At 40.6% G+C, this 16,386-nt stretch overlaps 1 protein-coding gene across 2 annotated transcripts in view; it reads right to left on the bottom strand.

The window, feature by feature from the left end:
• Positions 1–810: 810 nt before the first annotated feature.
• Positions 811–16,386, bottom strand: part of TP53BP2 (tumor protein p53 binding protein 2) — a 40,991-nt gene continuing 25,415 nt past the window's right edge. The window contains exons 7-18 of one of the 2 annotated variants that reach the window (XM_085219158.1): positions 15,196–15,377; positions 14,619–14,783; positions 13,990–14,227; positions 11,782–11,907; positions 11,262–11,401; positions 10,070–10,553; positions 8,922–9,703; positions 6,986–7,123; positions 6,215–6,348; positions 5,322–5,488; positions 3,990–4,189; positions 811–1,594 (exon numbers count right to left, since the gene is read on the bottom strand). In XM_085219158.1, coding sequence (XP_085075284.1) covers positions 1,553–1,594; positions 3,990–4,189; positions 5,322–5,488; positions 6,215–6,348; positions 6,986–7,123; positions 8,922–9,703; positions 10,070–10,553; positions 11,262–11,401; positions 11,782–11,907; positions 13,990–14,227; positions 14,619–14,783; positions 15,196–15,377 — 2,798 coding nt within the window. In that variant the 3' untranslated portion in view covers positions 811–1,552. The remainder of the gene's footprint in view (positions 1,595–3,989; positions 4,190–5,321; positions 5,489–6,214; positions 6,349–6,985; positions 7,124–8,921; positions 9,704–10,069; positions 10,554–11,261; positions 11,402–11,781; positions 11,908–13,989; positions 14,228–14,618; positions 14,784–15,195; positions 15,378–16,386) is intronic. The other variant, XM_085219159.1, reaches the window with a different exon arrangement.

Below are 16,386 nucleotides of genomic sequence, written 5' to 3'. Positions count from 1 at the left end.
CGTTTGCAAGATCCTTATTGTTTTTGAAAATGAGCAACATTTCTTTGGGAGAGAGTTTTGCAGAATATATGCAGAGCTTCAGTCCAAAACAGAACCAGTTGCCTTTTAATATGGAAAAAAAAACCCAAAACATTTTGGAGCTGATTAGACACTAACACACATTGAATGTACATCTCTTAATGCAGTATTAGACAGCCTGACACTTTAAAAGATTAACACTTGAAAAACTATATTTTCAAGAAAGATGATCACTCCTATATACACCCCATACCTGACCTATTAAAACAGTGAGGCTGTGAACACAAGCAGAATTCTCACTACAGCTGACACAACTTTATCCACTTAAATTCATATCCTTTTTGCACTTTTTACTTAGGGAAACCTTTTGGGAAAGAACTTACCCTGTAAGAAAGCACAAGCCTGAAGGCAAGACAGAGGTACATCACAAATTCCTTACCTTTGAGAAAATATTTGATACTTTCAACTAAATAACTTTGATTACCAAATGATTATTCCTGAACTGATAGCTCTACACAATATTTCCACTGGAAATTTGTATTTGGAAAATATGCTGCTCAGTTTTTTTTTCTTAAACATATCCCTTAAAAGCTAAGGTTAACACAGGTTGTATGCAACTATCAGTTAAGGCTTAAGTACAGAAAGACAATCTTTAATTAATTGGAGGGGGGGAGGGGGTGAATAGAGAAAGTAATTGAATGTGACCATAATGTAGAACAGCAATGTGTCATATTGGCAACATTTTCAGATGGTCTAAAAGAAGCTTTACAGGAAAGCACCCAGAGATAAAGCTTAAGAGGACACAAAAGTTTAATGGTATCACAGTCAAGTAAAAACAAGTAAGTTGTCAAGGACTACAGAAAGTTTCTACATTTAGTTTTAAAAGTAAAAAAGGCAATAAATACATGAGACTTTTTGCAAAAAGAAGAATCTAAAACTACATTGTCTGTTATAGCACATAATATTCTGAATACATAGAATTCCTAAGATGCTACAGCATTTTAGAAGTTATTGCTTACTGGATTGGTCACATGTTTTCCACTGCTCAGATGCACTTCAATTTCACTTCTTCAGCAAATGTTCTGCTTCCAAGAATAAGCATTTGGGTGCTGCGCACGTACTTTTCTAATTTCTCCCATCTGGAAAAAGCCTCGGGACAAAGCTGGTTGTCTGTCTCATGACAACTCCTTCAATGGTGCACTGAAAAGGTTCTTGTACTTAATGCAGAAAAGTGTGAAAGTCTTTTCAGCCATGCTTGGAGAAATCAGAGTGGGTACCTCAACATTTGGCTCGCTTAGACCACAGGCAGAATAATTCCGTTTGCTTGCAAGCATTATTTCAGCTTGTAGAATGCCCTCGTCTATTTGCTAATGTATCAATCCTTCATTTGTTTTCAAAGCACATTCTTCATCGTTTCAAATTACATTGTCATTGAAATAAGTCTCATGATACTGGAACCAACATAGAATGATTTTTTTCTTTGCAAGTCATCCACGATTAGCAAGTACTTCAAGAGTCTGGCATCTCTGTTACTTCATGCCAAGCTTCTTTGTCTAGGCTTAATCCTCGGGTACAGCTGAGGTAAAACAGAAATGGGATTTAAAATTTTAGTGCTTAGAAAGGTTACTTTTTTCTTTTTAAATCTCTTTTTGGTAATACAATTCTAATATAATCTTAAGTAGGAAAAGCATACTTACAGAAAACACTCAGAGCACTAACAAAAGTAAATTCAGCATCCTTGGGCAAGCTTAAGAATTACTAACCTTGTCAATACAAAAGGAAGGCATTGAAAAGCACAGACCAGCTCTGGCCAGGTGGGTGGGCTAGGAGAACTGTGTGGTTTGTAAGTCAAGAGACTTTTTGTGTTCAGCGAGTAATTGGATTTTTTTTTGTCTGTTTTATAAAGGGAAATAAAGAGGCACTGAAGTATTTTGTTTTCAGCCCCTTTATGCACATCAGCCTTTACAGACCTACAGCTTTGGGCCATCTGGAAACATCTGGCTGCATAAGGACCACAGAAATGTAAAAGCCACACACTGATTAGCAGATAGTGAGTAGCCACTTAAATTCACCCAGGTGCCTGGCTGTTAATCAGTATCTGCCACCTCACAGCCTTCAGCTATGTTCTGCCATTCACCTGTTCTGAGTACACAAATGGAGGTACAGAGGTGCCCCAGCCTCAGCTATAGCATAATGATGGATGTGACATGACTTGATGCAGTACACAGAAGAGCTGAGTTTTTGGGAAGCTCTTAGACCTCACTTGAAAAGGGCTTTGGAGCAACTCCTACCGTGCAAAGCATGGCTACTGATATACAGAAATAGAAGGATGCACTTCATTCAATTAGGAAGGATGCACCCTCCATGCTCTAAGCTATAACACGTCTACCTTACATACTGCTGTTTTTCAGGTAAAGTTCTTAAAGATACTCTCTTCCCCATTCAGGGGAAGGCTCCAGCTTTCTTCTTACTCTTAATTGAGCACGAAGTTCAATAAGCTAATAATTGATTAATAGAAGACCAGCAAATTCACCCAAAAGATTTGTCTCAGCCTGATAACTGTGATTTCACCCCAGCAGAGATGGAGTCTTCAAAAGATTTTATTTGGTATTAAGCAGTCAGTATTTTGACAGTATCATCCTATTTGCATCCAGTTTTAGAGCTCTTGCTCAGCTTAGTGAGCTACTGAGTCACTAAGAAGGGCAGAATAATTCATCCTTGCTTTTCTTCTGTGCACTCAACTGCAAAAGGATGAAGAAGCTGTGATAAAAGTACAACTTAATATAGTTAACTACCAAACATTTTTATCTAGGCTTAAGAGCTTAGCTTGGATTTCAGCTGCAATATTAAGAGTCCAGGAGTTGTTTTTTGAGAGCAACAAAAAGAATACCCAGGTGGTGATACTAGAGCAACTGAACGGGGTAGTTATTCCAAAGGTTCTGTTGGGATTGTGTTGCATAAAGAAGGAGGAGTAGTCCCTAATCTGAGTTGTAATACCTTGTACTTTTCATACTTCTCACTGCAGAAGCACAGGTGTTCCTCTATTTTTGGACACCTGTGCTCAAGGCTGTGTGCAAGTTCATGAAAAAGCTACACATACCCAGTTCACCATGTGGCAGGGAGAAAAAAAGATTTTATTGCACAGGGCTGAGGCTACTCTCAGTTTAAAAGTGTTTACATTTGTAGAGGAAAAACTGAGCAGAAATTTTCCTTTATGCAGTACTTTACATTACCTTGGGGTAGGTGTGACCTGACAGTGATATAGAAATGAAAACTAATTTTGCATTAGATAAAGTAGCTCTTAAAGTCTAGCAGCTTAGGAATATACACACTATCTGCATGAGGAAGGAAGATCAGCCTCTTTCAGCATCATACATCAATCAGCTAAAATTCACAGCAGTTAATCTTTAGCATCAGCTGAAGCTCTCATTCCTGCAGCAGGGAGCTGGATGTGTAGATAAAAGCTTAACAGAATTTTTAATGTGTCCATCTGCTGCAGTTTTCTAGCAAGCAGGCCATGAGAAATACAGTGAAATAGCTGAAAATACCCATTATTTGCAAACAACTGTTTTTGTTAAAAAAAAAAAAGTAGCAGAGAAAGGGATGAATCATTCTTAATCCAAGTGCCTGCTCTGCAAATCTATTGTGCCTGCCCATGTACCACTTCTGAAAAGAGGGGAAGCCCTGTTCACATACTTTTTCCTTTCAGATAACGAGACAAGGTTAGTATTACTATCTGATATGTATAGCAGGGCAGCAATGCCTGTTCTGTGCACCCACTAATATCACCTAGTGGGTATCTAAACAAAGGGTGTGACTTCACTTTCCTATGGAATAAATTGAAAACTTCAACTCCTGCCTTTACACTTTTTAAACCACATGTAACTTAGATGTGTGAGAAGAATGTTGTGAATATTTCACGTAATGTTTTGTATTTTTAAACTGACTCCCAAAAAATAATGAAGACTCACCCCAAGCAGATTGCGGGGAACGTAGCCTTCCTTGTCATTCAGCCGTGCCCACCACCACTCAATCTCATCGTCATCCTCCCGGCGCAGGATTGTCATGCAATCTCCTTCTTTCATTGAGAGCTCATCATCATTCTGAGCCTCATAATCCCACAGTCCATAAATCACTCCTTTGTTCATTATTCCCATTTTCTCCTGGACTCCTGCAATATGAAAAATATACAGCAGCTCAATATAAAAGATACCAAAAAAAGACAGTTGGAAATACTGCTGTGCTCTTGTTGTACAGCAATCCAGGAAAAAATATCTTAATGCTTATCAATCACATGTAGCTCCTTGTTGTCACCAGCCTGCCAAAAGTCAGCTAGGGAACAGGCAGCATTGCAAAGTTGGCCTTTGCACACAGCAGACAGATTTCTTCTTTACATCACATTCAGAGAACATGAGGTAACCGGAATAGAACATGAGTAGAGCACTGGTTGATAAGAGGTAAGATTTTCACATTGGTGTTCACATTTTCCATAAATAAGTAACGAGCAAGAAGCCCCTGTTTGTACTCTTAATTCATCAGTCATCCTCTTTCTGTCATGGGGAGACAGCTACACCTGCTTATGCTGACTACCGCTTTCATCTTACTGCCTGGGTGCCATTTTCTGCCTGTGACACTTCTTTTTTGACCTTTAAAACAAGCCTCCTTTTATACCTATGCCTGGAATACCCGCCTGCTTTCAGTTAAGTCTTCAACCACTCCGATATCTGTTGGAGGGACAAGACAGCAAGGCATAAGCAATGCAGGAAGTTCCTGGAATACACGGAGGATAACTTCCTTCTCCAGGCAACAGGGAAGCCCTCAAGGAGAGGTGCTACATCTCACCAACAAAATGGGGACCATTAGGGAATGTGAAGCTCAAGGGCAGCTTTGGAGGTCTGCTTGGTAGAGTTCCATAAGATAAATCCCTGAAGGGAAGAAGAGCCCAAGAAAGCTGGTCGATATTTAAACGTCACCTCCTGCAAGCTCAGGAGCAATGCATCCCAACAGAGAAAGCTAGGTAAAAACATCAGGAAGTCTGCATGGATAACAAGGACAAACTCAAACACTAGGAGGAAGCCTGTGGAGAGTGGAAGCCTGAGGGAATACAGAGAAACTGTCCAAGCAGACAGATCAGGTAAGGAAAGCTAAATCCCAGAAAGAACTAAATCTGGCTAGAGACATCAAGGGCAACCAGAAAAGCTTCTGTAAATACATAAGGAATAAAAGGAAGACTAGGGAAAATGTGAACCCTCTCTGGAAGGAAACAGGAGACCTGGTTACCCAGGATGGTTGTCATCACCTACCGTATAAGAACTGGGAACACTGTGTGTAGCCTTCCTCCATTTCCTCACACTTGTCTGCAGCTGTCTGCATGTCGCTGTAGGTCATAGCAAATACAGCTGCACCTGACTCCACCAGGAACTTGCACACCTGCACATTATTGCAAGATGCTGCACAGTGCAATGGGGTCCTGTAAGCCAAGAAGATGAGAAAATTATTATTCATAGCAGTGCTTACAGGCTCCTTAGAGTAAATAACCATCATGTGTGACCGCCAACAATCAGTACTATATATCACTAAGGACTTCCTATCCAAAGCACTTAACTCAGGGTGGCAAGAACAATTGTTTTTCACAGTTCAGGGGTTACACCACCAAGAGCTGCTCAAGCCCTAAAGCTGCATATGAATCTCTACTGTTACGTTATGCTTTGCTAATCCATCAACATTTTAGGAATGGTCACCAAGGCAATAAGAAAGCAATAAAAACAAAACAAGGAATAACCCACACTCAGAAACCTCCTGAAATCACAGCCTACTACAAAATTGACAGTGACTTCAAACATGATCTGGTGACAAGTACAGATAATTGGAATAATTGCTGAGGGACAACAAGCATCTTTTTTCCAGTCTTGGGCATTAGACACTTCTGTTACAGATGAAATTAACAGTAAATCATCACCTTCCCATACACTTCTATCAATAAGCTATCTAGCATCCTTTAAGAAGTATTTGCAACTCACTACCTGTTACTTGCCTAGAGTGTAGATTCTAGGCTTTCTACTTGGTCTCATTTTAACATTGTCTGAGTAATGGAAAGAGAACTGAGGAAAGTTTGTGGGGCTACACACTGTTCAGAGCACACTCAGCTGTGGGCCTGCAGACAGCACCACAAGGTACCACTTAAAGAAAGCCTTACCATCCATCACTGTCTGCAGCATTCACATTCACACCAAACTGCACCAGGAACTTCACAATTTCTGTGTGCCCAGCACACACAGCGTTGTGCAGTGCAGTAATCCCTTCATCGTTGGGCATGCTTGGATCTTCAACCTATCCAGTCAGAAAAAGGAACCATTCAGAATCTCTATAATAAGTGTCTGTGTACAGAGACGAGCAATCCTCTTCTGAAATAGGATTTTGAGTCATAATTCTACGGGGGATATCAGCAACAGGAAGAAAGCTACAGCAGTAACTCATCTCACCAGAAGATTCACATATAAGCTTATAGCCTCCATTTAACACCGACAAGCTAAACTGGTTCAAATAAACAGTAAACAGATAACACAGTAAAAGGTTTTATTATAAATTTCAATTTATTTTGCCTATAATTGCCTGACTATAAGCACAATTTATCTGAATACGAGGCAAAAGTACTGTGCAAGAAAATGGGTGATAAATCCTCTCCTGCACATTTACAATTCTGGTGCAAAATACCCAACATGGATTTAACACAGACAAACCAGCCTTCAAGTGGCCATCTCTTGCTAGGACTGCTTTTCATTTTCTCAAGGGGAGATCTCTGTTATGCACTGCTATTTTAGCTTCTCAACCCCATCCAGAAAAGTTGTGACATCCCAGTTTGAAGTGACATCCCAGTTTGATAGTCCTTCTGTCAGAAGGCAGCATTTGAGTTGGACTAGATGACTTCGAGAGTCCTTTCCAACTCAAACAAGTCTATGATTTGTACCTCATAAATGATTCTCTGCACGAGGTCAAACTCCCCCTCCAATGATGAATCCAGAAGCAGTGCAAGAGGATTGAACTTCACTCTCATTCCATGAGCAATTCTGTCAGAGCCGGCCTTACGCAAGTTTGTCCGCTTCCCCTGTGAGAAGGTAGCACAGTTACAGGACATTTTTACTGGAAGAACAAGAATACAAAGTCATGCACTTGAGAACAACAGCAGAAATAAACAATTAAGGCAGTGTTTAATGTGAAATAGGTTATTTTCTACCACTTCTACCACATAATGAACACAGCAGGTTATAACAGATCTCTGCCTTTATTCCAGGCAAGGCTCCTATATTCAACTCGAATGACACCTCGATCAAAACTCCTCAAAATCTCAAAACTTTCAGATCCCTAAAAATCAGGGAAAAAAAAATTTGTTTTCAGATTATTTTAGCATTAACTCTCAGGGCTGTTATACAAAACAAGAAACTTGAAAGACTGTATGAAGTAACAAAGTTGCTTTGGGCTTTGTTATGTTTTTTTAAGTTGAGATGCTAAGTTAAACAAATTAACAGGAACAGAAACGGTTAAGGAAAATGATTCTGGTAAGACTGTAGAACCAAATGTAGAAGAGCTTTAGATGCTCCCAGTGATACTGGAAAGCAAGTATTTCTATAGCTTAATTTGTACTCTTACTTGTAGAGAATATGCATACATTAGATCAGCGTTCTCCCCAGCTGGCTGTGCAGCAGCAATAAACACCATTCATAAGGCTATGCAAATTTCCAACAGATGTCCAAGCAAAGATGAATAGAAATGACTCATGTTTTGCAAGAGCAAACATGTGAAGATGAAAGTTTTATAAGAAGAGATTCCCAGAAAATACTCTCTTGCCCGCTGACTTACACACATATCAAAAGCACAGGCTTTTTAAAGAAAGACCTAGTCAGCACAAACCAGATCTTAAATATGAAGTTGGGAAATTGGGCTGGTTTCTTCTCATCATAGCAGAATTATTACAAAGCCAACCAGAACAGAGTTTGTACAAATTAGGAAATCCTACTGTTCAAGTTTCCTCATTAAAGGGAGGAAGGACACAGTCTCAAAAGCACGAAAACTTGCAATAACTATTCCAAGGCTAAAAAAAAAAAAAAAAGCATGCTAAAGCTTTTAACTCCTCAGCATTGAAGTGATGGAGGAATAAAATGCTTTCATCTATATGGTTATTAAAATTCTATTCATTATAAATTTGAAAGAAACTTAGAGGAATCAAAAGTGTTAAAAATTTCTTTCTAGAACAGTGAGAACACCATACTATACAAACAAACATATTTCCCAAATAAACGAGACTGTAAAATGCTGCCTTAACCTTAGCCCAAAGGGGTTCCATTTGACTTGAGAACTAACTGATGTCAAATTAAAGTTCCTAAATAAATAAATCAGAAAACATTTCAGTAGAGAAAAATGCAAGCAGCTGCCTCAAATGAGTTACTAAAGCAGAAACTAAAGGGTTTGTTTCCCCTCACTTTTCAAGCAACGCACTTACAAACAAATGCAATCCAGGATTAAGGGAATTAGTTTCCATCTCATGTGAGCAAAAGTGGGAAATGTTCTGAAATATGTATTGCCTCAAAAACAGCTTAATTTCTTTAAAAAGGAAGTATAGTTTGGACATAACAAGCAGACTTCTATAAGGAATATTTTAGAAAGCTCAGAAGAGTTCTATTTGTGTATCAAACTCCATTTAAATTTCACCATGTCATTCATTTCAGAGATTACAGAGGCTCTTCATTACTGTCATTAAAAACTGATACCCCACACGGATACTTTTAGCCTGTTTGCACAACAGTTCTCCTACATCCACTTAATTTCTACAGTAGGAAAGACAGGATTTACAGCAGAACTTAGGGTGACTTACAGAGCACTCAAGTTATAGGCTAGCCAGTACTCACAGGAGGTAAGGAGAACTGCCCTGTAACTTCAGGAGGCCGCATACTGAGTGAGTCCTCTCCCAAACTCTCTGGCTCCCCTGATGGATATGGAGGTGGTGGATATGGAGGATACTCCTCCATGTATACTTCCAGTGGTAGTGGAGCCTCATGGCTCAGTTCTTCCATTTTTGGCTGCATGGACTCATCACTATCTGATACACCTTCAGGTACCGGGTCTAAAGCAGTGGAGGGAAGAACAGCTTCGCTCTCATCTGCTGGTATGTTTTCTGCTTCCTCAGCAATAGTTGGTTCAGGCATAGAAGAAACAGTTTCTTTCTCTGATTCTGCACTTGCGTAAGGATTTGGGATTTCCACTGGGCTTTCAGGACTGACAGCTGATGCCGTCTGTTTTGAGGGATGCGATGGAGCCGAGATAGTCTCCATAGCAGCCAGAGTTGTCCTCTGATACAGCAGCTTTTGAATATTGGGGCCGTTAGGTCCCTCTGGCTCAGTAATGGAGCTACGTTTCTTCAGTGGTCTGGGTGCGTTGGACAGCTTCTTCCGTAGTGCTTCCAAATCGGCATCACTCTGGTTGCGGTACGGATTGGACAGAAAAGGCAGCAACTTGGTTGGGCTGAGGGGACGGGGGATTCGTTCTGTTTCGTGACTTTCATGAGCAGAGGCTGTTGTTTCCATCTCCGGCTCTGGACTGCCTGGCTTGCCTTGCAGGTTTGAGTAGATGTTCTCTGTCTGTGGCAGCTGATTCTGTACACCTGCTCCCGCCATCACAGGCTTGCCATACACTAGAGAGAGTCAGAGAATGGTAGGGAAGAAACAACTGAAAACTGATTGATAAGCCTATCAAGAACATGCAACTCCATTCACCTGCCTAAGGCAGAGAAGCACAACAATCGAATCAACGAAACAGAATTCAACTGTTAACCAGGTTTACTGTCATCATTAACTTAGAGATGGAAGACAGGTACTTTGTACTCTTCGATAATGTTTATTTACAACATGCAAGATCCACCTGAGATTCTTGCAGCTGCACTAACCTGCTGAATTGCCCCCCAAGAACAGCTTTGTATCCACTACCCACAGATTAAGGGGAAAATAGCGCTCTCTGAGGTTTATGAAAACAGAAGAGAGGTAAAGAGCTACAGGCTTACCACTAGGGAAGTGTGGTGCTCTGGTCTGTGCCCTTGTCAAAGCACTTTGCACTGCTTGCTGGAAGTTCTTCCCAGGAGTTTGCTGTTGTGTGTACATACTATAAATTGAACTTGCAGCCACAGTTTGAGGCTTTCGAAATGGAGGCAGTGAGGTCTCTTTGGATGGCTGAGGGGTAAAAGGTCTTACAGCAGCTGCTGGGGGACTCTCCTGTTTGGAGGAGGAAAGAATTTGATCCTGGCTAGAGGAAGGACCCACAGGGGGTACAGAAATCCGCTGTATCTGCTGAGGATGGGAGGGCTGTTGTGCCACTGGTTTTTGTTTGCTTCCCATAGATGCGACAGCCAAAGGCAGCTTCTGTAAGTTTCCATCCAACTTCGGGTCAGAAAGTTGCTGGTGACTGGCTTGACCAAAATAAGGCAAGTTGATCTGTTTTGGTTTAGTGGGGACAGGAGGTGGTACTTTTGTTACGTTTTTATTGGCTGTCTGAAAGGAAAAAAAAAAAAGCACATTAAGAAATCATCTGGGGAGGATCAAAGATCCCCAAAAGACAACACAGCATCTAGCACTTGTACTATCTCTGCAAAACTGTTTACAGCCTTGTTGGAAACATGAAGAAGCTTCTCCAAACATTTTATCATCTTAGTTATACCTAAGGAGACCCTGTTCTCCTTAATTCCTTCTGTGGCAGCTATTTTCAAAATTTCAAGTGATGACTGGGTACAGTAATTACTCTAAAAGTTGCAGAGGACTTATTAGAATCTGTATGGAAAGAAATTGTTTCCAACGTACCACCTGACATTCTCAGTTATTTTATGTTACTTCATACTTACACAATCATATCGTTCCTTTGTTCAAAAACTTAAGTGGGAAATCTTGCTGCAACCAACCACGTGAAGGATGTTGATAAATTGAACAATGGAACAGGTATGTAAATGATTTTAAAAGCCTCTGTACATTCAGTCTTTGGAAAAAAATACCCACATGCACACTAACACAAGTAACACTGCTATTTTGTGTCATAAATCAAAATGTAGAAGAAATGTTTCTCCTTAGAAGTTTTTTCAAAGACAACTTTTCAAAGAGCTTCCTGATAGCAGTTTTTGTAAAGCTGTATAGTAATCTTCATCTGATGGAATGTAGGAAAACTTGGCAAAGTTTGGAGCTGCGCAGCAGTTTGTGTTCCCTGCATACCTGAGCTTCTCGCAAAAGATCTTCGCTGCTCTGGTTCTTCCTTAGCGTACCCAGCCCAGCAGACTGATCCACAGAATCAAACATTGAGAACGGACGTACTTTCTTCTCTTTGTCTCGTAAAAAAGCATCTCCTTCAGCTGCTGTTAAAGAGAAAGTTTTTTTTTTTTAGATGGCAACACAAGTGTAGGAGTAAGAATCCTGTTCTGTGCAAAATTCAAGACTGTGTGTACAAGGGATGCTTTTCTGTACCCAACTTTCTTCTGTAAGGACTCTAGGGCATGCTAACTGCAGTCTTGCTAATCAAACAGGAGCATTTCTGAGGCATTAGTATATACTTCACCTCCTGAAATAAGGTATTTACAAAAAAAAAAATCCCTGCAACACTGCACTGCAGCCTGTATGGCAATATTCTTTAACTTTTTGTGCTCTCAATTGTACTATTAAGCGAGGCATTAATGAAAACAGATGTCATTAACTCGAGTCTCCATATTTCAAGATTAGCCAAGCATAAAGAGCCTACCTTGACCTTCACCAGCCACGGTTCCCTTTCCTGAAGTCAAGGCAGATCCTTGACTTAAATGATTGTCTGTATTTAAGCTACTCCACTCAGCAGACGGGGAAGGTTTTGAACTGGGGACCACAGAACCTAGGAGAAAACAAATTAAACAGTTTAATAATAAATATTTTATTTTATTTACTTATTTACTGCAGAGTGGAGTTTCTTGGGGTTTCGTGTTTTTTTTTTTTTTTTTTTTTTTTTTTTTGGAGTCCAGACAGTATACAAGCATCATACACAGAATAACTGCTATGGAAAACCATCACTTCAGGTTCTAGCTCATAGAATCATTTAAGTTGGAAAACAACCTTAAGAGTAAGTCCAAGTATCCATCTAACTATCAAGTCCACTAAATCACATCCTACAGTGCCTCACTCACATATTTTTTAAATACCTCCAGGGATGGTGATTCTAGCACCTCTATGGGAAGCTTGTTCCAATGCCTCACCACTGTTTCCATGAAGAAAACCTTCCTGATACCCAACCTAAACCTCCCCAAGAGCAAATTTCAGGCCATTTCCTCATGTCCTATTACTTGTCACCTAAGCTACCTGACAGCTACCTCACTACAACTTCCTTTCAGGCAGATGCAGAGAGCGATGAGGTCTCCCCTCCAGCTCCTTTTCTCCAGACTGAAAAATCCCAATTCCCTCAGCCCCTCCTTATACATCTTGTTTTCTAGTCCCTTCACCGGCTTCATTGCTCCTCTGAACATGTTCCAGTACCTCAAAAATCTTTCTCGTAGTGAGGGCCCAAAAGTGAACGCAGTACTCAAGATACAGCCTCACCAGAACCACATACAGGGGAACAATCACTTCCCTCGTCCTGTCAACCACCTGGGCATGCTGTTGGCTCATGTTCAGCTGACTGCTGATCATCACCCCAGTAGGGGGTGGAAAAGATCATGCATCAGAAATATCACTGCATTAAAGAAGAAATAAATCCTGGTAGTGATACCCATAACAGTAGAAAAATCATCTGTGTGTTCAGTGCATATACAGGCATTGCATTAAAGTTCATCTTTAAGTTCGCTGGAGTAGATACTCAGTCTGCTTCAAAAATAAGATGACGCTTACAACTTGTCGTAGAACTTGAGAGAAATTGGTTGCATCAACTATCACTGAAAGTGGTATCCAGCTCAAATATTAGTGATGAGCAGAAGGAGAAATTATCAGATACCCTCTCTCTAGCAAAACAGTCATTTTGCCCAAATGCTAGAAAAGGCATGGTGGCTTAGTTCAACTAGCACACTACCATACACTCCTGCAGCAAACATTTGGATTTTGTACAGACCAGAGCTAAAATTCCAACCTAGTAATTTTATGATCTAAACTTACATAAAACCAAACCAAACTGTTCCCCATCCTCTAGCAGAGCAGAAGAAACTTGGTACTTTATAAACATCAGCCAGCACTGGAAAGGGGAGATGGAGAGAGATGAAGGAACAGAACTGTTCTATAAGCACAGCTTCTTTTTCCTTTTGAGATTTGGGTTTCTCATATCTCCTGTTGAAAATCAACTCTGAAAGACGCCAACAGAAAAGATATTTGCATCTCCCAGTTTCTTCTGATTTTTGCTCTCTGAGCTGAACTGTATCTCATAGGAGAGAACTAAAGAGAAGCCAGGCAAACCTCCACCAACGCTCAATGCCGGGCTCCACATCAGGAGTGGCACAGCTGTAGTCAATCCACACTCTTGTGTCACCAACACTTCAGCAGGCTCATTTCTATGTTAGAATCAATTGCCACCTTTATAATATTTCTTGTAACATTTGTTAATCTTTTACATATGTTATTTCAGAAATGCATTATCAGAAAACTTGACTTTGTTAGTTATTCAGCCCAGCCAAAAGGTTAGCCATATGCGTGCTAGAACTGCGTCTAAAACTTGAGCAAGTATTTTTGTATATTTAGGAGAACTTTATGGGAACAAGAAAAACACAGAAGATGAATCCTCCTATGTTCTATGCCATATCACATCTGAGATTAATCACTAAGAGGATTACTTCATCTTTAACGAGCCTCAGTGCCTGTAAAATACATTCACTGGGTCAGGATAACTCCAAGATGACTTCCAACTCAAATAATACTTTATTTAAAAAGCAAAAAAAGTCAGGCTGGTAAATTAGGATAAAATAGTTCTAGAGGATAAATACTGATTGCAAGCTATTACCTGCAGGAACCTTAGCTTGTGAACTGCTCCCAGCTCGCATGTTCGGCAAAGTTTGTGTTTTCAGTGGACCATCAGATGCCTGCAAAGCTTGAGTCCCATCTGAAAATGCTGGCTTCACCAAGAGTTCAGGTCTGGAAGCAATACGTGGCATAGTAGAGGACTGGATATAAGGACCTACTGCTGCCACTCGGCTTGGAGCAGAACCCACTGCCTGGGGTAGATTCCCATCAGAAGAAACCTTAAAAAAAATTAAGGAAAAAATGTAATTAACTGTATGCTGTACAAAGAGTCTGAACTAGAAGTCAAAAAGTATAAAACAAATGCAAAATTATATTCAAGTACTAAAAAAGAAGCTTCCTTAGAAGCCTCAACAGATATAAGTGATGCAGTAATAAAATCTGAAAAAAATTCCACAACATAAGATGTCATCTTGTTCATAAACAGTAAGTAGGTTAACATCAATGTACCATGAGAAGTACTTTAATAATACAAGACTTCCACCATGAATGGATAAAAACTACACATCTAGCATCTGAACAGCCCTCCCCATGCAAGGTTTTACTTCAGTCTGTATATACCACAAGTAAAAGCTCTTTTTTTTTTTTGTAACTGAAGCATCCACCACTTACTGGTACATTCTCTTTCTGTTGCAGAGCTGCCTTTTTCTTCCACAGGCGCTCCCGCAGCTCATTAACACGCTTGTCCATGACTGCCACCTCTGAGTTGCGCTTGTTCAAACACTCCCTCTGTTGCTGCAGCTTGGCATTCTGCTCCTGGTTCAGTTTGTTCCTCAGCTGAATAAATTCACGAGGGGGGGGAAAGAGGCAGGAAGGGGGGGAAGAAAGAAAACAACAAAAACATCAAAACAAATTAACTTTCAGGATGGGGATAGGGGACAGGAAACAGCTACGAAGAGAGAAACTTTCTGAAAAATCAAGTCTTGCTTGACTCCCAAGACAACATGCTGAAACAGACTATATTCTCCTGAGATTATATTCTTAAAAAAAAAAAAAAAAGCTGGTCATCTCCAAACTGCCTTCAAGGACAAGGCTGAGTGTTCTGTTCCTTCTCTACCTTGAGCTCAACATAGCCAGCCCTGCACACACAGCCCTCAGAAACTGCAGAGCTCTGCTCGGAGCAAGGGCACGGGGTTTCCTCCCAATTAGGCAAAAAGCCACCCAGTCAACTTTCCACCCTGCACACTACCTGCAGCTCCTTGTACAGGCGGTCGAGCTCAGCTACAGCCGACTGGTTGTCGTGGTAGCCATCAATCCGGCCGTTCTTCAGCATCTCCAGTTGCCTGGTGAGTTCCTCTACCTTTGAGACCGCCAGCACCAGCTCACGCTGCTTTTGCTGGAACAGGCTGTTCATCTGTTCAATCTCCTCCACTGAAGAGGGCGAGAGAGCACAATAGCTGCCCTGAGAAACGGCCCAGCGTGGGCTGCTTCCAAGGCAGCACGACGGGGGCACAGAGCAGCTGGCTGCTGCAAGCTTGTGGCCCCTGGAAAAACAGCTCTTTCTTGAGGGAGCTGAACAAGCAACCTCGGCAACAAGGCAATAGAAAGCCTGTCTGCTCAGAGCACACAGGCAGAGCTGCTAAATTCACATAATGCTAGGATTCCACAGGAGGATGCTCACTCAAACAAGGCAAATGCATGATGCTCAAAACTCCTGAGTTTATATCAGAGGAAGGACAGATAAGAATGACAAAACACTCAATCTGTTACACTAAACAAAGCCTTTTTAGGGTTTACCACACATGGTCATCAACAGCTGTTGTCATTATTCAAAACAGCAGTATTTTAGAATAAAATCTGAAGAACAGGAAATTGTTCAAGCAAGTGCCAAGACCAGACCTGCTGGAGTGGTACAGGGAAGAAGATACACATGCTATGGAGTCTCAGCTCTCATTCCTTTTTGAGATTTTGCTGTTTTTCTCTTCCTTTAAGCTGAGTTGTATTATATGAAATAAATATTGGACAGAATACATATTTTTCCTATAGAAATCTTTTGCTTTTATCTGTAAAGCATTATGCTTTCTTAAAAAAAAGACAGCAACTCTAATAATAATAAGCAACACGTTTTCATTGAAAGCACACAGAAACAACAAGTTCTGCATGATACGGATACAGAAGAAGGAAAAAAAGAGGGAGGAGAATGTATTTCAAACATGAAGTCTGTTTCAAAACATTTAATACTGCAGTTCAGCAAGTTGATGCAAACACTCAACTACTACTGTAGAAAGCCAGACATTAGCCTGATTTTTCTGATTGAAAGTATACAGCCACTGCAGCCACTAGGTTACCTCTTTCTTAAGAGAAAATGTAGGTAACATGCCAATCAGCTCACAGTTTTGTTGGGGGCCAAAAGGAAAGTAACAGCCTAAATACGTGAGGT

Source organism: Meleagris gallopavo, chromosome 2, assembly GCF_905368555.1.
Source record: "Meleagris gallopavo chromosome 2, MGAL_WU_HG_1.1, whole genome shotgun sequence".
NCBI lineage: Eukaryota > Metazoa > Chordata > Aves > Galliformes > Phasianidae > Meleagris > Meleagris gallopavo.
The sequence above is the reverse complement of the archived record's forward strand: the minus strand, read 5'-3'. Positions and strand labels throughout refer to the sequence as shown.